Raw genomic sequence first — 24,657 nt, forward strand, 5'->3', positions numbered from 1 at the left:
AGTTTTATTACACCTTCTGGGCAACAATGTGCTTCCAGGATTTGGTGTTAACTAAACATCATCTAACGTTAGTGAACAGTCTTAACAGTGGCTCTCAGTCATGAACATCATTCACATTACCCTGGCTAAGAACTACTGACCACAAAAGGGTGTAACAAATGGCAAGATTTCACTTCAGTGGAAATACAGGTTCCAGTACAATTAATTAAAAACAGAGATCATTAGTCACTCTCCAAATAATTTTACAGTTGGCACCGTAAAAGCCGACTGTTGTATTCTCTTGGCATTCTCCAAACCCAGCATTATCCATCAGACCGCCAGCTGGTGAGTGAATAAGGCTTTAGGCGGTTATTATGATATGAGTGCTTTTTCATAGCTGAACGATATTAAAACTAAAAAAAATATATACAGACAGATATATATGAGACAGACATACTGTATGTGCAAGGTAAGAGAAAGATATGCGAGATAGACGAGAATATACAGAAAAATGTGATGAGACTAACTGATATACAACCAGACAAGTATGAAAGAGAAAATGTAGGACACACATAAATACACAGACAGAGAGGTAAAAGAGACATACACTGACAGCTAGTTATATAGACAGAATGATAAGACAAACACATACACACATCACACAGACAGCATAGTTGGAATGGGACAAACATACACACAGACAGACATACAGACATAGATGTAAGACATACAAACACAAAGGTAGGACAGAGAAGCTTAACAAACAGACATGAGACGGAGGTTGTCAGACAGACAGACGCAACTACAGACAAAGACGTCAGACAGACAGAAAGAAAAATGGATGGAGAGGTGAGACAGATATGCAGATAGACAGATGAGTTAGAAGTGATACAGACGTGTGTGAGAGCAGTTCTCTGTAGGTGCTGCCGTGCTGCAGAGCAATTCCGTATCCTTTTGTGTTCTCAGAGTTTCCGGTAACAATCAGCGAGCACTCGTCATCTGTCAGAGCCGCATATTCCAGAACCGCCACATCCCAGAGAAAAATGTACGGCTCCTGTTTTACCTAACACACAATCACAGAACACACACACACAATTACACTTTTTATAATGTGATGTGATAAAATATGCAGTTCCCAGTTATTGCTAAATAGTTGCTTTGGTTTTACTGTCTGCTGTGGTATCCCAGGTGGTTGGTAGAGGGTTGCTTGGTGGTTGCTAGGGGGTTCCCGGTGGTTTCTAAAATGATGCTGAGTGTCTTCCCAGAAAGTTACTGGGGTGTTGTTAGTAGTGTACTTGTGTTATGGTGAAATATTAAAGTTTCGACTTTCAGAGATTTATACTTTGCTACTGCATAACAATAAAGCTGTACACAAGGCCACATCCCACAATCTGATCAAACATTTACAGTCAGCTTTGTGCTTACAAGACGACTTGCAGCTGCTATTTCTTTGCAAAGGGCTTAAAGGGTATAAATATTTTTATAAATAAAGAGATTTTAGTTGGGTTTTTACTTTCCACAGTCATTATAAATAATTAGGTGTCGATTTATTGGTAAAAATGACAATTACACTGATCAGCCATAACATTAAAACCACCTCTAGTTTCTACACTTACTGTCCATTTTATCAGCTCCACTTACCATATAGAAGCACTTTGTGGTTCTACAATTACTGACTGTAGTCCATCTGTTTTTCTACATTTTTTAGCCTGCTTTCACCCTGTTCTTCAAAATGGTCAGGACCCCCACATGACCGCCACAGACCAAGTATTATTTAGGTGGTGGATCGTTCTTAGCACTGCAGTGACATGGTGGTGGTGTTTTAGTGTGTGTCGTGCTGGTATGAGTGGATCAGACACAGCAGCGCTGCTGGAGTTTTTAAATATCGTGTCCACTCACTGTCCACTCTATTAGACACTCCTACCTAGTTGGTCCACCTTGTAGATGTAAAGTCAGAGACGATCGCTCATCTATTGCTGCTGTTTGAGTTGGTCATCTTCCAGACCTTCATCAGTGGTCACAGGACGCTGCCCACGGGGCGCTGTTGGCTGGATATTTTTGGTTGGTGGACTATTCTCAGTTCAGCAGTGACAGTGAGGTGTTCAGAAACTCCATCAGCATTGCTGTGTCTGATCCACTCATACCAGCACAACACACACAAACACACCACCACCATGTCAGTGTCACTGCAGTGCTGAGAATCATCCACCACCCAAATAATACCTACTCTGTAGTGGTCCTGGGAGAGTCCTGACCATTGAAGAACAGAGTAAAAGCAGGTTAAAAAAGTATGTAGAGAAACAGATAAACTACAGTCAGTAATTGTAGAACTACAAAGTGCTTCTATATGGTAAGTGGAGCTGATAAAATGGACAGTGAGTGTAGAAACAAGGAGGTGGTTTTAATGTTATGGCTGATCGGTGTATATCCAAAATCAAATTCATAAAACAATAACATGCTCAAAAAGTCAAGGGGTCTGAACACTTTGCACATCCACTATATATTAAAAAATATATCATTCCAAGGACTTGGATATGACTTTATTGGGAGGAAAAGGGCAAAATTGCAAATAGAAAGAGAGGAAAAAGAAGGATCAGATGAGGCACATATCACACACTCATTTACATATAAATTTAAGTCTCATCATATTGATGTTGCCTTTGCATGGCCTGCAAAACAATATTACATTTTTTTCATTTTATATAATACTTTTTTTATTAACCTACAGATTTTTTTTTATTAAAATCCTAATAATATGTAATAATCCATAAAAATCTCTGGTGACCTCTAGCTATTTGAATTCTCTCAGAAAACCTCTAACTTCCAGTTATCTTTTACTTCTGAATAATAAAAGCTGATGCAAATATGTATTTTAATAATATAAATTATTTTAAAACAAAATGAAAACATACCACAGATTGTTAACATACTAAGTAGAGTGTCCCTGATGACTTGATTGCATTTTGTCTGTGCTGCAAATGTGTCAACTGCTCATTCTTGTTGTGAATATTCTGTCATACCACAACCCAAAGGGGTTGGGATAATCCTGGAATAATCAATATAAGATTAGTAAATTGTGGCACATTGCTCTGCAACAACAATCAGAGAGGCTGTGCCCTTTCAACCATGCTCAAATTGTATTAGGGGACCCAATGTGTGTCAAGAAAACATTCCTCACACAATTATACCACCACCACCAGCACCAGAAGCAGTCTGAACTGTTAACACAAGCCATTTTGGTGCCCTAGATTTGTGATGTGTCCTCCAAAGATCAGTTTCTGTGAGTCTGTCCCAACTGTAGCCTGAGATTCTGGACTTTTGCTTAGATTATGCAAAGGTGTTGGGCATTTTGAGATGCTTTTTGCTCTGTATGGTTATAAAAATGGTTCTTTGAGTTAACAAAGGCTTCCTGTCAATTCCAACCAGCTTGGCATTTTCCATGACGTTCTGCAAGAAGAACTACCGCTCACTGGATGTTTTCATACCACTCCGTATAAACGCTAGACACTCAACCCAGCCCACCCTGCACCATGCAAACAATTCTATTCAAAGTGACTTACAGTTGTGAACGAGTATCATGCACTCAAGGGTCCCAATTTGGCAGTGGTTGGGATTGAACTGGCAACCTTCTCATCACTTGTTATCCTTTTTATGCCTGATTATGTTGCTTGATTGGAAACATACATAAACATACAAGTGTGCCATATAAAGTGTGTGTTCTACCTTCCTGATTCCCTCAGTTGGAGAGTCTACGCAGTTTACTTTCCCCTGATGTTTGTTGATGGTTCTCCATAATTCAGAGAACGTGCTATCATGTTCTAGCGGGTTTGTCCCCTTCATCCTGAAATAGTGGAACACCGCAGAGTCTCTGACTGTTCCGTAATTCACACCGGACTGTCTGGCCAGGTCCTGCAGAGACCTGCGCACATACACACATAAACACACAAACATATGGGTTTCTTTTGTCATTTCATTAAAACTTGCTTCATTAGAACAGAAAGACAATTAACCATGAGTGTTTTCTTGGACTCACTGAAGACTCTTTAACAGTGTTATTTCAACTCCAGATTAATGAGAATCAGACAGATAATTGGATTTCTTTATAGAGTGTGTGACGACAGGATTAGTCTGACTGATTAGAATAATAACAACAAGCATTTGAGTCTTGAACTGACCATTACACAGTTTGCTGTGTCTGAGGGAGGGAGGGTCGGATACGGCTTCTCCTCACTTTCAGCTGCAACAAAGACTGACTGGCAGGGTTTGTGAAACTTTTCTTCAAACGACCCACATTTTGTCCATAATTTTTTATGTGACCCAGGAAACACAAACAATGCGTCTTACTCTCTCTACTCTGCTCTGTACAATTGGTCCCACTGTGGTTTACAAGATGTAACATAAAGCCTCCACAAGGGGGCATTCACGTACAAGTTTATTTAATTTTATTATTTTGCTCACAACCCAGCCAGGATTTGAAAAACTCTGACATAGGGTATAGTGTGACTAAGTACGCATTATGGCTAACAATTTCACATGTGTCGGAGGGGACTGATCATAGCCTGCCAGCGTAGCACAAAAAATGTAAAAGTGAAATATATCTCACATGTATTCAATGTATTCACAAATAGTATTTTCAAAATGTTCACAGGGCGCTTGGATGGTGCACTGGTCTAATGCGCCAGCCCTTACACAGGCATGATTGGCTTTGCCTGAGGGAGAGAGGAGATCAGATTTATTGCTGCTGTATGTTTGTGCCCTCTTCTGTCTGGTCCACTAGTGATGATGCAGATCTCATTGGTGAGATTCCGCCGCGGGCTGGTGAAAAGATGCGGCTGGCTACTTGCATGTGTGTAAGATGGGTCAGTCCTCCTTGGCCAGCACAAAGCAAATGGTACTATCAGCAATATTCCAATGGGGAAAGGGGGTCTGAGGAATTGGAGACAACTAGATTGGAAGCCAGTAGGATGAATAAATCACAAAAAATTGAAAATTAAACTGCTATACTAATCTGTGGATACTATGATATTTGGGACACAGCAGTTGTTATTTGCTTTGCTCCTTAAACATTATGCTTAAACTTTATGCTTTATGCTTAAACATTACATTCACCTTTAATTGCATTTCCCATTGTTGTATTTTTTTATATGCCCAGTCTAAGTTCTTAAACGCTATATGGCCAAAAGTATGTGGACACCTCAGCATGAGAACAAATGGTATTGAAATAGAGTGACCTCTATGTGATTTTTTCAGTTGTTTTAACAGTCACTTTTTTGAAAAGGCTTTTCATAAGGCTTTATCGTATGTCTGTGGTAATTTGTGCCCATTCTGTCAAAACAATTGATGTTCCAGTTTATTTCAAAGATGTTTAGTGGGGCTGTGATCAGGGCTCTGTGCAGGTCACTGGAGATTCGTTAAACCAAGCTAGACGTTTCTTGGTGCACAGTCATGCTGGAATGGAAAAGAGTCTTCCCTAAACTGATGCTGCAAAGTTGGAAGAATGTAATTTCCTTTATATAATAGATTTTTTACACTGTAACACACGAATTCAAACATTAGAAGGGGTATCCTAATACTCTTGGCCATATAGTGTATCTCTCATTGGCTGTTCTTTACAGATGAACCTGCAAACATAGCAGATGCAAAAATAATTGTGCAGTGCAGCGTGAGTGAGTGCATGAGTGAGTGTGTGTGTGTGTAGTCGTACCGTATGGTATTATCCAGTCTGTTTGTGGACAGGTACACGGTTAGGTTAGCGGTGTATGATGAACATACGATGAGTGTAAAGAGCCACCAGCTGCCCAATGCAATTCGTACTGAGACTGAACTCACCACAGACTCGACACCTGAAATACACACACATACACACACCCTAATAATTAATGAAATGCACAGCAAACATCTGTTCCTAAACCTTACACAACTTTTCTGCTGGTAATGTCCTGGTACCAGATACCACAGAACTCCTTGTGGAGTCCATGTCTCGGAGTGTAGGAGCTATTCTTACAGCATATTAGGCAGGTGGTTCCAATATTTCAATTTATGCCAAATGTGTTCAGTGAGGTCAATGTCAAGACTCTTTGTAGGCCATCAGTTGTTTTAACAAACCTTAGCAAGCACAGTACCAGAATCTATCTGGAACAGGAACGGGCCTTCCTCAAACTGTTGCTAAATCTAGAAGGATCTAAATTATTTGACATAATGTATTTTATACAAACATTTCCAATGGGTGGGAATCAAACACCTAAATTCAATTACTGCAGCTGTGTCCCCATATGTTTGCCCATAAAGAGTAGTGGTGGCTAAGCGGAGGTACTGGACTAGTAATCAGATGGTTGTTGGTTCAAGTTGGCTAAGTTGCCAATGTTGTGCCCCTGAGCAAGGCATTTAACCCGTAAGTCACAATTGTAAGTCGCTTTGGATAAAAAGCATCTGCTAAATGCTGCAAATGCATGTAAACCTTTCAAACTAACAATCGATTAAATCAAATTATTATTTTATTTTTAATAGCAGAAGTACAATAACAAGTATTACATTTTACATACACCAATTAGGCATAACATTATGACCACCTTCCAATATTCTGTTGGTCCCACTTTTGCTGCCAAAACAGCCCTGCAACTGCAACTGTGTATTCTGACACCTTTCTATCAGAACCAGCATTAACTTCTTCAGCAATTTGAGCTACAGTAGCTCGTCTGTTGGATCAGACCACAAGGGCCAGCCTTTGCTCCCCACGTGCATCAATGAGCCTTGGCCGCCCATGACAGTTTTGGAGATGCTCTGACCCAGTCGTCTAGCCATCACAATTTGGCCCTTGTCAAACTCGCTCAAATCCTTAAAATTTTTCCTGCTTCTAACACATCAACTTTGAGGATAAAATGTTCACTTGCTGCCTAATATATCCCACCCACTTACAGGTGCCGTGATGAATAGATAATCAGTGTTATTCACTTCACCTTTCAGTGGTCATAATGTTATGCCTCGTCGGTGTATTACTGATACAAAAAGAATCTAGCCTTCTCTTTAGTTTAATTTGTTTTTTTGCACACGGAAATTGATACACATGGACACTTAATTTTTTGGCTTCTTATTTACTCTGTGCACTGCAGTACTGCAGCACATTTATCTTATATGTAAATGGAAACGCAGTAATGCTGCTAGCTATGCTTTTAATCCTTCTTTTTGAATCTCACAGCTCATGCAGACGTGCTCTACATTAAATATGTAAACTGCTGATAAAACACATTTAGTAATAAGGCATTTATGCTGCACACAAATAAGACAAGAAATGATCTAAATGACTGTCTTTATGAAAGTAATGACCTGTCTTTATATTTAAAAACATTATGACAAACAGTAAAAACAGTTACACAAAAGCCTTCTCTGTCTGGGTCTCAGAGTTGTTTCTCTTCTTAATTGATAGTAGAAAATAAAAGCCCCACTTTATGATCCATCATGTTAAAATGTTAATGTGAAATTTAGCAGCCGTGAAAATGTCACTGCTGAAACTAAACGACTAATAGAAAAATATTTAATAAATAAAGAACTTCAAAGAGTTGGATTAACTTTCTGATACAACTTCACACCTGATCAACCCAGACAGAGTAAGAGAGAGGGAAGGACTATTTAATTGTATTTCAATTTACTCGTGTTACGTGTTCCTCTCCCGCAGTTTTTGGAGGTGGGAGGAGAACAGACTATTCAAGGGAAACTCAAGCAGACGTGAACAGAATACTCACAAACAGATTCTAAAGGTAAAGATCAAACCCAAGTCTTTGGGACATCAGAATGTTAAATGTGCAGCAACCATACTACCAGCTATGCCCTCCAGGCACCTAAAATATATTCAGATTGTGGAAATTACCAGAATGTAATTCAAACATGATACATTTCATAGGGCAGGTGTAGCCAAGTGGTTAAGTTACTGGACTAGTAATCAAAAGGTCGCTGGTTCAAGCCCCACCACTGCCAGGTTGCCACTGTTGGTCCCTTAAGCAAGGCCCTTAACCCTCAATTGCTTAGAGAATATACTGCCATAGTAGTGTAAGTCGCTTTGGATAAAAGAGTCTGCTAAATGCCAAAAATATAAAAGTACATGTAAAACACATCCAGAGTTGACAGGTTTTAACTGAATAGGACATCAACATCCTTTAATGGGCCTTCTTGACAAAAGTACTTTACTCTAAGATTATCTTCCCTGTTTATAAAATGAAAGCATGGCAGACCCTTGCTCAATGGTAAGCATGATCTAATAATAAATAAAGAGACCATATTCTACCCTATGCAGCTTTGAAATGGAAAAAAAAAACGTTATAGGTGAAAATGGCTGAATTTCAACGCTGGCTTACCAATGTTAGCAAGATTCCCCGAAGGCATGAAGCAAAACTGTGGATGATACATAGTAAGTGCAGATGCTTTGAAGATGATATAATGCAGCAATTAACTGTAAAAAGACCAGCTTAAACTCGGATCAAGGGATTTTTGATGGAATTTCAGTCACAGTCCACTGGCTAGTGTTTTAAAAGGAGCAGTAAATAAAGTCAGATCTGCATTTAGGTTTTTAAAAAATGAATAAGTAGATACGGTTTGAACTGAGGTTTAAAAACTGCATAGCAAAAGTTTTTTCAGGTTAGGTGAGATTGTCTATGTCTATAAAGGACAATTTCAATGGTTAAGTGTCCATGTGTAACAAGCACCAAGAGAATAGAACAGGACTGAATGGCAACAACCTGATAGGACATTTCTCTGGTGCAAATAAACACACACCAAACACTCATGCCATGCCATTATTTTTCCGGAAATCTGTCCAACACTTTTTGCCATCCCATTCTATTTTGTGACAATTTCAAGTACCTCTAAGAATGCAGTGAACTGTAAATCTTAGTAAATTTCACCTGGTTTAAATTATTCATTTATTCATTGTCAGTCGCCACTTTATCTTTGTCAGGGTTGCAACTGGTTAGAATCATGGAATCTGGGACGACACTTTATTTCAGGACTTCAAAGAATTAGCCACAACAATATTAATACAAGACAATCAAGACACATCAGCTTGTGTAGAACTTGGTATACTTTTGCTCCCCATTAAAAAGTCTACAGCAATCAAAAATCCATTAACACAGAAATGCTTTTGATGCAGCACTTTCAAAAGCTCTTTGGAATGAAGCCAGAACAATTCTACACAGATATTTAACACAATTAGTCCAGTATTGAACACATCCTAGTCCAAGTTAGAGGCAGTGTCATCCTGTGGTGAGCCTGTAACAAGGCATCTGAAGCACTCAAGAGAAAGACCAGGAGGACAAACACCAATGTTTAAACACTGAATAACACACTGGTCCATTTGAGGTGGTGTGAAAACTCAGAGTCTATCTTTGCAAAGCCAGTTCCGCCCTAACACTGCTGTCCAGAGGAATGTTCAACTCCCTTCCCAGTACATTCATGAATTCACTCTCAGTAGTGACTTTTCGACTGATTGAAGCCGTCTACAAAAACTGCGCCATTGGAGTAGGAGGAAAGAGGTGTTTATGTTATATTAACATTGGCCGGCAGATGGCACCAGAGAAACAGAAACTAAAACTTCTCAGTGTTGTTCTAGAACCTGTTTCTCAGCCAGCGATTCCCAACCTTTTTGTTAGCTGTGCAACAGCAGTGGCCAAAAGGCAATCTCATGCAGACATAAATATACAGAAATATCTCACATGCCTTCGTGTTTCAAGGGCCACAGGTTAAGAACCACTGTTCTATTTTGTAAATGATTAAAATGATAACTCGTTCAATTCAACCAAACATACATACACCAGACAAGCTGGAGAGATCTTCTTCTTCTTCTTGTTCCTCAGCCTTTGTCCAATTTTTCTATTACGGGGTCGGCATGTCCGGCTTCTTCCCGTTAGGGGTCGCCGGCGGGATTTGGCACAGTTTTACGCCGGATGCCCTTCCTGACACAACCCTCCCTATTTATCCGGGCTTGGGACCGGCACTACAATGCACTGGTCTGTGCATCCCAGCGGCTAGGTAACTGTGGGACAATTCAGTGTCTCCAATTAGCCTAGCGGCATGTCTTTGGACTGTGGGAGGAAACCGGAGCACCCGGAGGAAACCCATGCGGACACGGGGAGAACATGAAAACTCCACACAGAAAGGACCCGGACCGCCCCAAACGGGGATCGAACCCAGGACCTTCTCGCTGTGAGGCGACAGTGCTACCCACTTAGCCACCGTGAAGCTGGAGAGATCTACATCTTAAAAAGAAGAAAGAGAACAGAAACAAGGATAATCCTGAAAGCCTAAACAGTTACAAAGCTTGGCTTTTAAAAGAATATGAGAAAGAAAGCCATTAAAAAAGCTATAGGAAATCCCATTAGGACTTTGCCAAAAGGCACACTGGAGACCAAACTAAACTTTTAGGCCTTGCTGCAGTGCACTATGTTTGGCGGAAACCCAACAGCCTGAAAACACATTTTGTCAGTCAATGTTACAGGCAAGGTAACAAAAGATTTGCATTTCTTAAAGAAAAACATTGTACACTCCTGTGCTGAACAATCAGAATGCTGGGGTTGAATAATACAAAATTAAATGATGCATGATGAATTATATTATTCCTAAAGTTTTGTTTCAGAGACCAAAAATGATGTATTGTAGTTCAGTGCCTATTATTTACTGTGTTGCTGTTATTCTAGTTGTTTTGGGTCTTTCTGCATCCTGTTAGGGGGTTGATTTGTTAAAAACTTTTGCCTTGTGCATTGTTAAACCACTTGCACTGACAGGGATGTTTGAGGTGTTTGCTATGTCTATGTGATAATTTTGCCCTTGAGTACTATAAGATCCTCCTTTACCTTCACCATGATGCTACTTGTTGGGTGAAATTTTCCCAACCAGTGGCACCATCTCCTATTATGAACTACGGTGCAATGTGAACATTTTTTCATTTCATTTTTATTCATATCTAGACCTTAATTTATTTTGTAACCTTTATTTATAAACCTTTATTCATGTAACCTTTATCAATAAAGCATCTGAAAATGTTCTATGGATTCCAGCAGTCTGTCTGAAATCCTAGTGATCTCTCTACATAGATGCATTTTACGTCATGCTAAGCGCTTCCGAATAGAAGTCTGTCAAAATTCTTGGATGCCTTAAAATGCTTCCTACTGAAATGCCTTATTCTGACAGATATTGCAAAAGCAATCCCAGCATTCAGCGTGGCACAAGTTATCTCATAACAAACATAATCACTGTCTAACTAGTGCGTATTAATAATTTTCCAAACTTTTATGTCAGTTAGAACTCTTTCTACTTAGGTAGGTACCAAGATAGACAGTGGGCAGCGAGGCAGCTCACTAGGTTTTCAGACAGAGCCCATGTTTTTGCCCTTTTCCTTATTTACATTTATGGATTAGCCTATAATTTCATTCATATATACCTTAGGTCACCCACTGAGAATGAAGGTCCTTGTTAAATTTAATTTCCTCCCTGTTAAAGGTTTTTCCTTATAATACTTATAGAGCTTTTGCTTGCTACTGTTGCCCTCGGCTTACTCATTACAGGTTTTCAGTGCTGGGAACTGCAAAAAGTGCTACATAAATAAATTTGACTTGACTTTGACATATGCTTACCCTGCCTGTAAACCGTTCTGTTCTATGAACTATGACAATGATTTCTGGATTTCCCCAAATAAAAGCATCACTGATCATACACAAATGTGTGTTGCCTCTTCTGTGACCCAAGGGACATGACACAAGAACATTTTACTGGATGGTTCAGACTAAAAATCTTCTAAATGAACAAATGAATGATGTAAACATAAATGATTCTATTCCACATAGATTATGCTGCATATAAGTATAGCTACTGTGACAGGCAATTTATTCTGCTTTTCATGGAGCTTCATCCATAGTCAATGTTATTTCCTCATAACAGGTACATTCATCTTTAAAAGTTTGTTCTGCTTCAGCCATTGTGACATTGAAAAACAGGCCGAAAATCCTCAATACATATTTACAAACCGTCAGGTGCTCAGTGTGCATGTATTAAAAATTGGGATGCACACATTTTAAATAAAGGAAGGGTGAAATAAATCAAAGTCATGATGGGAGACAGGCCAATCTGGAGAAGAAAATCATTCATCATCTTCATAATTTAGCACACACGTCTAAATTTACTACCTGAATTAATTAATAAAGCATTTACTTGTATTAAGTCTCAGTAAAAAACTCAATTACTGTCAGGATTTACACTTAATTATAACTTTATTAGGTTCACAGATCTTGTACGTGCATTTATTTACAGTTTAATGAGCTACACCTATCACAGAGATGCACTTTACTGGCAAACAAGTACTGACTGTAGCCCATCTGATGCTCTGTCACCCCCCTGGTCACCCTTCTACTTCATCCATCAATGCAAAAGGACCTCGATCAACCAGATATAAAAAGATAAAATAAGATAAGACTTTATTGGTCTTCTTGGGGAAATTAACTTGTTACAGCAGTACAAGAGAAGGGTGGTAAAACATAAAGGAAAAGACAACTAAGTGAAAAACCTTAAATTTTTTTAAAATTGACTTAATAGCTGCTAGACAATTGCACACATAGTGTGTAGTTATTTACACTAAAGGGTTCACTTTTAAAATTAGTAATGTACTTGGTTATATTATTATATAAATTAAATATAATATAATATTTACATAAAAATATGAATAATACACTGATCAGCCATAACATTAAAATCACCTCTAGTTTCTACACTCACTGTCCATTTTATCAGCTCCACTTACCATATAGAAGCACTTTGTAATTCTTCAATTACTGACTATAGTCCATCTGTTTCTCTGCATGCTTTGTTAGCCCCCTTTCATGCTGTTCTTCAATGGTCAGGAACCCCACAGGAGCACTACAGAGCAGGTATTATTTAGGTGGTGGATCATTCTCAGCACTGCAGTGACACTGGCATGGTGGTGGTGTGTTAGTGTGTGTTGTGCTGGTATGAGTGGATCAGACAGTTTTTAAATACTGTGTCCACTTACTGTCCACTCTATTAGACACTCCTACCTAGTTGGTTCACTTTGTAGATGTAAAGTCAGAGACGATCGCTCATCTATTGCTGCTTACAGGGCGCTGTTGGCTGGATATTTTTGGTTGGTGGACTATTCTCAGTCCAGCAGTGACAGTAAGGTGTTTAAAAACTCCATCAGGGCCGCTCAGGTGGTGCAGCGGTAAAAAGTGCACTAGCACACCAGAGTTGGGGTTTCGAATACATCGTATCGAATCTCAGCTCTGCCTTCCGACTGGGCTGGGCGGCTGCATGAACAATAATTGGCAACGATAAAAAAAAGTCGAATCATAGGTCCTCATAACTGGTGCAACTGCGGCCCCTGCCTGACTGATGGCGCCTGCACAGGAATAATGCTGATGGGGGTGTGGCACTCCATACACAGTGCCCGTCAGTGTATGAACTTGACATGTGCAGGTGAAAAATGCAGTCTGTACTGACTGTACGTGCCGGAGGGGGCGTATGTCAGTTGAGAGGCGTCCTCAGTCAGCGGTGAAGGGTCGAATCAGTATGGAGGACGCAATCAGGGTAATTGGACACGACTAGATTGGGGGGGAGAAAATTGGGGTAAAAAAGTGGGAAAAATAGAAAAAAAAAAAAAAAGAAAAAAAAAACCCTCCATCAGCATTGCTGTGTCTTATCCACTCATACCAGCACAACACACACTAACACACCAGTGCAGTCAGTGTCACTGCAGTGCTGAGTGGCTGATCAGTGTATATTACATATTGCGTCTTTGTATTGCACTTATAGGACATGTATCTGAGTATACTCCGCTTCGCGTCGTGCCAAAACATCCTTCCCCGTGATAAAATCGCAGTAACGCACGGTCTCTCGTGGCTTATTGCTTTAATGAACCAGGCTGTTGGGAATTTAAATACATTTGAGAGTTTCAAAGCTGGCAACATTACCATATGATCAGGAAAAAGTCCACTAATACAAGACTAGAGAGTAGATTAGTCTAACAGGGTTTGTTTGCCTTATAACAAAGTCCTTAATAAGCTGCCTTATCAGACACCAATATCTGTGCAACACCAGTGAAATGTCATTACCGTGTTAATTCCATTGCTGTGCTGAGAATGGTCCACCAACAAATTAATATCTGATAATACAGTGTTTTTATTGATGGATGGGGTACAGTCAGCTACAGTCAGTAATTATATACAGTGTATCACAAAAGTGAGTACACCCCTCACATTTCTGCAATTATTTCATTATATCTTTTCATGGGACAACACTATAGACATGAAACTTGGATATAACTTAGAGTAGTCAGTGTACAGCTTGTATAGCAGTGTAGATTTACTGTCTTCTGAAAATAACTCAACACACAGCCATTAATGTCTAAATAGCTGGCAACATAAGTGAGTACACCCCACAGTGAACATGTCCAAACTGTGCCCAAATGTGTCGTCGTCCCTCCCTGGTGTCATGTGTCAAGGTCCCAGGTGTAAATGGGGAGCAGGGCTGTTAAATTTGGTGTTTTGGGTACAATTCTCTCATACTGGCCACTGGATATTCAACATGGCACCTCATGGCAAAGAACTCTCTGAGGATGTGAGAAATAGAATTGTTGCTCTCCACAAAGATGGCCTAGGCTATAAGAAGATTGCTAACACCCTGAAACTGAGCTACAGCATGGTGGCCAAGGTCATACAGCGGTTTTCCAGGACAGGTTCCACTCGGAACAGGCTTCGCCAGGGTCGACCAAAGAATTTGAGTCCACGTGTTCGGCGTCATATCCAGAGGTTGGCTGTAAAAAATAGACACATGAGTGCTGCCAGCATTGCTGCAGAGGTTGAAGATGTGGGAGGTCAGCCTGTCAGTGCTCAGACCATACGCCGCACACTGCATCAACTCGGTCTGCATGGTCGTCATCCCAGAAGGAAGCTGACGCACAAGAAAGCCAGCAAACAGTTTGCTGAAGACAAGCAGTCCAAGAACATGGATTACTGGAATGCCCTGTGGTCTGACGAGACCAAGATAAACTTGTTTGGCTCAGATGGTGTCCAGCATGTGTGGCAGCGCCCTGGTGAGAAGTACCAACACAACTGTATCTTGCCTACAGTCAAGCATGGTGGTGGTAGCATCATGGTCTTGGGCTGCATGAGTGTTGTTGGCACTGGGGAGCTGCAGTTCATTGAGGGAAACATGAATTCCAACATGTACTGTGACATTCTGAAACAGAGCATGATCCCCTCCCTTCGAAAACTGGGCCTCATGGCAGTTTTCCAACAGGATAACGACCCCAAACACACCTCCAAGATGACAACTGCCTTGCTGAGGAAGCTGAAGGTAAAGGTGATGGACTAAACCCAATTGAGCACCTGTGGCGCATCCTCAAGTGGAAGGTGGAGGAGTTCAAGGTGTCTAACATCCACCAGCTCCGTGATGTCATCATGGAGGAGTGGAAGAGGATTCCAGTAGCAACCTGTGCAGCTCTGGTGAATTCCATGCCCAGGAGGGTTAAGGCAGTGCTGGATAATAATGGTGGTCACACAAAATATTGACACTTTGGGCACAATTTGGACATGTTCACTGTGGGGTGTACTCACTTATGTTGCCAGCCATTTAGACATTAATGGCTGTGTGTTGAGTTATTTTCAGAAGACAGTAAATCTACACTGCTATACAAGTTGTACACTGACTACTCTAAGTTATATCCAAGTTTTAGTTCTATAGTGTTGTCCCATGAAAAGATATAATAAAATATTTGCAGAAATGTGAGGGGTGTACTCACTTTTGTGATACACTGTATGGTAGGTGTAGCTCATTAAATGGGAAATTAATGTACAGATAAGGTAAGCTTTTCCATTAGTACCATTCACAACCAACAATGTGATTTCTTAAGTCTTAGCTTATTTTGCACATCATTATGATGCAATTTCTGAACCAAAGTCATGAGTGCATCATTTTGCCTTGATTGTCATCTTCATGTTAGACATTGTAAAGAGTTTCTTTTAAGTTTGGGGCCCAAGTTTAAAGGGGTGATTTAACCCAGGAAATGTGGCTGTAGTTTTTATTCCACACTAGTTTATGATAGATAAAACAGAGCTTTAATGTGTAAAACCAATTTTATAAAATAAACTTTCTACTTCCAACTTTGTGCCAAATTTGGGAAGACCCTTTCCTGTTCCAAACGAGGACCATAAAGACATAGTTCAGCAAGTTTAGTGTTAAGGAACTCCATTGGCCTGCCCTAATAGTGCTAACTTTAGGATGTATTAGTTTTTGTGTGTGTGTGGTTACCTTGCTGAGCAAAGGCGCCATACACGACCCACATTGTGTTGAGAAGGGAGGCGTTGGCAGAGGCAGGTTGATGTGAGCAGACAGCCTGTACACGACGCAGAATAAAGATCACCACCCCCATCACGGGCACTGTGGCACCGATACACACCCATACTGAGAGGTCTAGGGGTGCCAAGAGAGAGAAGATTGACAGCTTCTCCACTGATTTGCTCATTAGGATTCCAACAGAGTAATCCAGGTATCGCTTAGTGAAGTCGACCACACTCTCCCGCTCAGGAGTAATAGTGATGGCAGAAATCGCCAAGTCTGCCTTCTACAGCACAACACACAACAATACAGTGAAATACACCGATAAACACATTTACATCTCTACAAATTCAACAATTGCTTATTAATTTGATAATTAACTATAAGTGTAACCTTGCCTTTTTGGTAAGTTCTCCGATCAGGCCGTCCCAGGAACCGTTTGGTTGTAAGGAGCCATATTTTCCATCCTCTACCTGATAAATTTCATATTTAAAGCCAAGGATTTTGGCTAGAGCATCCAAAACGTCAATGGAAAACCCTTTATATTGCTTTGCCTGTCCAAGAATGCTTTCCGCCGCCATCACGAAGGGCTCTTCCTAAAAAGAAAAAATTCATATAAAAAAGCAAACCCAATAAACACATGTAAATCAGTCTGCTAGCTCAGTAACACTGTAATTAGCAGATTTTGTGCTGCAGTTTGTAAATAGGATGCTGCAATTAAATCAGTTAGTGCTGCAATAAGCTGAGATTCAAGAGTAGCTGCAATTTATATAATGACTGATTCTTAGATTCTGTAGCAGAACTAAAAGCATATTATTTCCTAACACAGTGCTGTATAATATAATATAATATAATATAATATAATATAATATAATACAGTATTTAACAATGATGTTTGCCAATATGCCCTTAGATCTTAATGATAAAGAAGGTCAGAGAGCAGCCAGCAGTCGCAGGAATAACAAGTACATAGAAAACAAAAAGCAATAAACTGCCCCAAAATTATGTGTGATGCTAGTGTCTAAACTTTGCACCCAAACATTAAGAAAAATCAGCATAATGTTCAAATAAAATAAGAAAACTCATTGGCAATAATTTAGCTTGTCATGTTTAGAGAAGGAGTGTAGTTGCTTCCAGATCTATAATAACAGTGCTTACAGACCGAGACAAAAGCACACCAGCTCTTATCCACCAGGAAGCACTTTAAAACAATGCTGTACTTTGCACTGTACTTTTAACTTGATTCACCCCTCCGGACTGAAGAAAGACGACCATAGAGCATTTCTCTGAACTGGCACCCAGGGGGTATCATGACCTTTCTCTGGCTGTCTGAAAAGCTGAGTCTCTTGCTGTTTTTAAATGGTGACTGAAAATCCACCTTATTACTAAGTATTTAAGTGAGCATCTTGCCCCAAAGTCCCAAAACTGACACGGACGTACCTTTCTTTCTTATTTTATCTAACTAGCATTTTAATATACGATTTAAATAATTGGGTCCCTACGCAGGAACAACTCTGGGCTCATTTGGTGGAGGGCATTATCAGTATTGTGTTCACACAGACACAATCCAATATGCAGCAGTCTTCACTTATTGGGGGTGAAAAGGCAAATCTGTATTAGTATCATTATATAATCATGTATATTATTATTGTTAATTTAATATATGAAACGCATATTTGTGTAGAGATTCCTTATTTATTCCAGAATAAACTAATTATTCAAAGCTGTGTTAATTTATATATATATATATTTTTAGTTCTACAGTTACTGACTGTAGTCCATCTGTTTCTCTACATATCTTTTTTTAGCCTGCTTTCACCCTGTTCTTCAATGGTCAGGACCCCCACAGGACCACCGCAGAGCAGGTATTATTTAGGAGGTGGATCATTCTCAGCACTGCAGTGACACTGACATGGTGGTGGTGTGTTAGTGTGTGTTGTGCTGGTATGAGTGGATCAGAAAGCAGCAGCACTGCTGGAGTTTTTAAATACCGTGTACCTTACTGTCCACTCTATTAGACACTCCTACCTAGTTGGTCCACCTTGTAGATGTAATGTCAGAGACGATCACTCATCTATTGCTGCTGTTTGAATTGGTCATCTTCTAGATCTTCTGCAGTGGTCACAGGAAGCTGCCCACAGGGCACTGTTGACGGGATATTTTTGGTTGGTGGACTATTCTCAGTCCAGCGGTGACAGTGAGGTGTTTAAAAACTCCATCGGCATTGCTGTGTCTGATCCACTCATATCAGCACAACACACACTAACACACCACCACCATGTCAGTGTCACTGCAGTGCTGAGAATGATCCACCACCCAAATAATATCTGCTCTGTGGTGGTCCTGACCATTGAAGAATAGCATGAAAGGGGGCTAACAAAGCAGATGGACTACAGTCAGTAATTATAGAACTACAAAGTGCTTCTAAATGGTAAGTGGAGCTGATAAAATGCCCAAACATAATAAATTGGAGTGTATAAAAATTAAACATAATATCAAGCCTTTCTATAGGTCAATTTTAATACAGGGCTGTGAAATATCATCAGTAATTATGCAAATGAATTCTTTTTTTACTATTTTCTCTTACTAGGAATACCCATTCCTAGTAAAATTAGCCACAATATACAGATGTCTTTATCTGCAGATAAGTGTTCTCATTGTGGACTAGGGAACACAGATCCTTTAGTATTAAGTATTAAGGCTCTCTGAAATTGTTAAAATGGTTCAGATGAATAAACATTTCTTGGAAAGAGAGGATAGACTTTTAGTTTAGACAGAATGTGTGTGTTTGTGTGTGTGTGTGTGTGTGTGTGTGTGTTTGTGTGCTTATGTGTCAGACCACATTTGATATGTAAATCATCCAGAACACTAGTAATTGGTGTAATTCCAACAGCTTTAAAATTTTCTTTTCCCAGGACAGTTTATTTCAACTACCTGAATTCTCAACACCCATTAATTCCACTGGGACTATGCTACATTTAGCATTAACTGCTACAGTAATTTTCAAGTGATTCCAGATGCAATTCTGTTACATTTTGGTCCCTGTGGTATGTAAATGAAAAAAAATGGCCAATTTAGATCAGTGTTTAACAACAGCAATATTTCTATGATACTGAGTGAACAGAAAACCACACTTTAACCAACAGGAAAATTAACAGTATTGTTAATTTAATGCATGTATGTATTTTGCTTTTTTTTGTTTACATCATTCATCCGTAAATACAGCCAAAAGCATCTAAACGAACCAAACACATGACATGATGTCACAAGATATGACACTAAACGCATTATAAGAGAACAGAGTGCATCGAAAACAATTGTTATTATGAAGATAAATGTACAGCGGAGAAATTGTTGGTGCTGTTTTGACTCCTTGGTTTATTTTATCACCTCCTCTAGCTGGTAAAAATACCAGCAGGTATACTTACTCATTCCAGATAAGTGAATAAAGCCCAGCATGGTACATTGTTTTTACTGTAACCAAGCGCATTTATGGTTTGTTGAACTCATAAAGTAAGAAACAAAGTGTACTTGGTCAGAGTTACGGGGAGGTGAGAGATGACTTTGCAAACCCCAAAAGAACAAAATGCATTCAGTATACAAGCATAAAGTGAACACTATCAGTGTACTGTGTTATAGAAAATTCTGTTATGTTACATGACGACAGGTTCACAAACTGCATCATACGTGCGTCATATGTCACTTTTTTGGTTTTGGTTTGATTGTAAATTTGTTAGTGTGACCGCTAAGCAAACCAGGACTAAAATCTCAAAATCTCAGATCTAAACACAAACGTAACGTAAATTACAGCATAAAGTCACTGTATTATGTCTGATTGTTGGTTGGGGTTGGTAACCTCTATAGAATTCACTGCCCGAATACTGCCCCATAGCCCTTTGTTTTTACAGTCCATGGGTACTGTATTCCCAGAGTCCCAAATACCAGTGCATTATGCTTACAGAGCCCTATAAATTTAGGATGTAAATGCCTCCAGGATGTAATTTCCAGTGGCCCATTTTTTCTCGTTATTGTATAAGTCCTATGTATATTCTCTTGTACTTGTATTATTAGTGTCATCTGTTTTCAAGGTCCTATATTTCCAGAAGTCTACTGTATGTCCTTTTTCAAAGGACTGTGACCTCAGAGTATTTCTAGGGTTCTATATTCCCCAGACTATTTACCCAAGGACTTGTTTTTTAGTGTCCTGTATCCCCTGGGCTCTATATTAAAAGAGGCCTATTTTTATTTTTATTTTTGCTTTCAGGATATTCTCAAGTTGAGATAATCGGTCAGATTGAACTGAATACAGCCACAGTTGTGTCAGGAAAAGCATCCAGTGTGTGCCAGATCAATTACGTGAACCAAAATGATCCGCTGTGGTGACGGCTAAAAATACGGAAGCAGCCAAAATAAAATTAGAAATATATTATGATTATTATTATTATTAGAAGAAAAAAAAGAAGAATAGAATAATGACACCCCTGTTTTCCAATTTTGACTCATCTGTCCATAGAAAATTTACCCAGATTTTGCAAATGTCAGATGAGAACTGAGTTGGTTTTTTATCATAATTATGGTTTCTTTCTTGCTGCAATATTCCCATTTGCCTAGTTACTACCCGAGGCTAGAGATGTCTGTAGGTTATTAGATATTTTGGTGGGATTTTATGACTGTCTGGAAGTGTTTTTCTTGTGGCCACTTCTGGAGAGATGCACTATTGTACCATCTTTCCTTTCATTACAGATGCCTTTGTTTGACTTTTACTGTGGTTCAGTAGGGTCCTGGAATTTTCAAACATCAGGGTGGCTGCTTGGCTTGTATGGACAGGTTATATTTCCAGGGTCTATGTTTTTTACAGACCTATGTTATTAAAGTCTCTCAGTCCTAGTTCATGATGGTCCTAGAGTCTTAGAATTGTATGTGTTTAAGTCCATATATTCCAAGAGTCCTTTATGTCCTGAGTCATATGTTTCTAGACTCCTGGATTCTAAAAGTCCTTCATTTTTCAAGTCCTGTATGTTATTTGAATCTTAACTGCCAGGGTCTTAGGTTAACAGAGTGATGTTGCAATAGTATGGTTTATATCACAATATGTTCACGTTTTTAAAATCAGTGGACCAGTGGACAATCTGTACTACTGTTAGTGAATGTTATGAGTTTAAATCCTGGCTTTGTCAAGCTTCCAGTGTTTGGCATATACACCCAAGGTTGTTCACCTATATTTGCTCAGCTTAATTGCTTCTTGCTTTTGATTGAATTTTTGATCAAATGAGTAGAGTCCTATGCTGACCTCCTGTTTTCCCAGTTTTTTTTATTACCCTGTGTTCGGAGTGTGTATTCTTATGGCATTAAGCAGGAGTCACATACTCTTGATTAATGTTGTAATATCCATTCATGGTTAGAGTAAGAGTGTTTCCCCTGGGGAACTGCAAAACACACATGTACACTGTAATGGTAAAGCATTAAATTACACACCAGGAGCGTAGCCACTTTCAGCGTCACGCCATCCATCCCGCTTTCCATTCTGCTTTCCTTCAAACTGCCATTCATCCCTCGAACAGAGTCCCATAATGCTAACTGTGAGACAAAGAAAGAGAGACAGAAACAGAGTGACAATGGTGTGTCTGATTGCTGCATTAATAATGTTTATCTCTATCTGCCTGACTACCAGCCAGTAACAACTCCAACACACATGAAGTCACCACATCTGTTTAAATTGTTGCTTTCCACAAAAGCAGACGCTTCCGTTTACGTGACCTAAAGGAACAGTAGCTGCTCTGTTTTGAATACATAAACAAGCAAAAAGTTATATGCTTTATTCTTTGTAGATAAGATAGCAAAGAGCTAAATTCTTTATTCTGTATACAAGAGCAAGTGGCAGGGCTGCTGGGGGTTTGGGGTGGTTCTAGGGGAGTGAAGGTGAACACAAAATGTAGGTTGCAAGAATTATTTGCTATACCTGGGGTAACGCTTTGTTCAGGGCTGAGTCCACTCACTCCTTTGCGGCTTTTGGGTTGTTCAGTTGCCTCTGTTTCCCCTTTTTTATCTTATTGAGTGTTTGGTTGTATCTTCCCAGTGGACCAAATCGCTGGTTGAGTCTATGAACTAGCTTGTTAAGAGTTTATTTCCATAGTTTCTTTTTATCTTGATTGTCTATTTGCTATATCCTGTATCTATCTGTATCTATTTTTCCAATTTATAGTTTTCATTTGACTATTTATTAATATTTTAGGTTACCTTTAATGCTAATTCTAAATATGTTTACATTTAGACAATTAATTAATTTGGTCAGTAAAACACTGGACACTGGAATGTTTTACTTCTTTGTACACTTGTCAGTAAAATAAAGGTTTAAGATAATTAATAAATCAATTTTACTGCGTTTTACAAAATGTCACAGGCTTCCGAAAATGGTGTTTATAATTTCTCATCCTCTGTTGGTTACAAGTTTAGAAATCAATGTGGTGTTGTACATCACTTCCTACAACCTTGATATGTTATCTGTCTCTGTGGTATGATAATTGTGGTAGTGTTTAATGTTTTAAAGGTAATTTGTGACATGATGTATACTGTATATTGCATGCACATTTTTAGGGCTTTGGTTCTAATGTTTTGGCTGATTGGTGTAAACTTTGACTTAAGACCTCATAATTACAGGACCAGCAGCACCATTTAGAAGTTCTTTTTTTGTCTGGACTCTCATAATAGTTTAAATAAAATACACACTGCTTGAACTAAACTAGAGAATTTGGGATCACTCACACGTTTGACATCTTTTCCAAACGTCTCACTGTATGTTGTCCCCAAAATCTCAAACTGAGCGTGAGAATTTGCTCCATTACTGCGGAAATCCATCAGTCCAGTCAGCCCAGAGATCCGCCCCTAATAAATAAAAAACAACAATAAAAAATAACCTTTTAATTATATTATTGTTTAAAATAAAAAAAAAACCCCAATAAACTATATTCTCAGGATATTTTTTTCTAATCTACCTATAAAAACAATGAACAAAAATAAATAAACTATTAATGATTAAAAACATTTTATTTTATTAAATGTATTATTATTTATACATTTTTTCCATTATTTTAATCTTATTATTCGTCACCTTCTGGATGGTATCGAGCATAGACCAGCCCCCGTTCCAGGGTTTGGTCGACTTTCTCATGCAGCTTAGACTCGCCATGCTATGCCACTTCCTGTCTTCCAACTTCCTGTAGAAGGCATTTGCTAACATCAACACGCTGTCGTACAGGTACAGACTGGAAACCTGGGGACAGTGAAATAGATTATTATTGCCTTTATACTGGCTTTTTATTATTTGTACTTAATCAGCAAACTTCAGCTGTTTACTTTTAGTTCAAATCTGTCCTTAGAAACAAAGGATTTTACCTGTTTACCTGCTGATAATGCTATCAAGATAAACTGATCCACCTCGTCGAGGCAGTAATTATAATATATTGGGGGAGACCTGCAACCCCAGTATTCAGAAATGCTCATAAATGAACATATTCCATTCACTATTTTTGATATCTATCAGTGTTCCCATCAGTTATTGATGGCAGGAATGGCAGGGAATCCCAATACCCCGACCTTTAGGTAGACAGCCTCAGCCTTACATTTCGCAATGCTTTTTATAGCACGTTAGTTGGGTGCTCCTAATGTTCTGGCTCATCTGTGTTTATTGCCGATGCGTGACTCACGAGACTGGCTTTTGACTGCCGTCATGGTCTGTTACTCTGGGTCACATCAAAAACATTTCACTGTGCAAAGAGGCCATGTTCAGGCTGCTACTGCAACATATTAGCCAGTAATTGCCATGAATTTAGACTAGTATGTTTACCAGGATTCATAAATACACCTTCCCTAACTTTCCCCAACAAGTATGAAAGTCATTTACAGGTTGTGAACCATGTAATTTAACCTCCTATCTGAATGTGAGACATGCTGCTACATTTTTATAAAATAATTTGCAGTCTGGTTGGGTGATATTGTATTAAATGTCAACCGGAACACTAGAGCAATAGAAGGCACTTCTGGAATTCCAAATAAGCTGTGTAGAGCACACAATTTTGCATGGTTTCTTTGTTTGTTTCATGTACACTTTTATTATAACTGCTGATTTGCACTTGCTGATCTCTGTTATTAATAAATTGTTTATCAAGGTGATTTTTATGTTAGCTGTCTTTCAGATCTAGCCAAACTGCTGCTAAATTCAATAAAATTTTCATTAATTAAGACTCAGAAACTGATGATTAAATGATATACCATGCCAAACAATGTCAGGTCTATCTGACCTCACACCTCAGGAGCATTGTGTTAATCGAGTCTGCAGAATTGAGGTAGCAT

General features: G+C 39.1%; 1 protein-coding gene across 1 annotated transcript in view; it reads right to left on the bottom strand.

Annotated features, from left to right (window-relative positions):
* Nucleotides 1-24,657, bottom strand: part of LOC134324031 (glutamate receptor ionotropic, delta-1-like) — a 235,094-nt gene that overhangs the window by 3,772 nt on the left and 206,665 nt on the right. The window contains exons 7-14 of the mRNA XM_063005682.1: nt 23,417-23,578; nt 23,071-23,190; nt 21,784-21,885; nt 16,707-16,904; nt 16,282-16,594; nt 5,684-5,822; nt 3,703-3,898; nt 876-1,042 (exon numbers count right to left, since the gene is read on the bottom strand). Coding sequence (XP_062861752.1) covers nt 876-1,042; nt 3,703-3,898; nt 5,684-5,822; nt 16,282-16,594; nt 16,707-16,904; nt 21,784-21,885; nt 23,071-23,190; nt 23,417-23,578 — 1,397 coding nt within the window. The remainder of the gene's footprint in view (nt 1-875; nt 1,043-3,702; nt 3,899-5,683; nt 5,823-16,281; nt 16,595-16,706; nt 16,905-21,783; nt 21,886-23,070; nt 23,191-23,416; nt 23,579-24,657) is intronic.

The sequence above is a fragment of the Trichomycterus rosablanca genome, chromosome 12 (assembly GCF_030014385.1).
Source record: "Trichomycterus rosablanca isolate fTriRos1 chromosome 12, fTriRos1.hap1, whole genome shotgun sequence".
In the NCBI taxonomy this organism is placed as follows: Eukaryota; Metazoa; Chordata; class Actinopteri; order Siluriformes; family Trichomycteridae; genus Trichomycterus; species Trichomycterus rosablanca.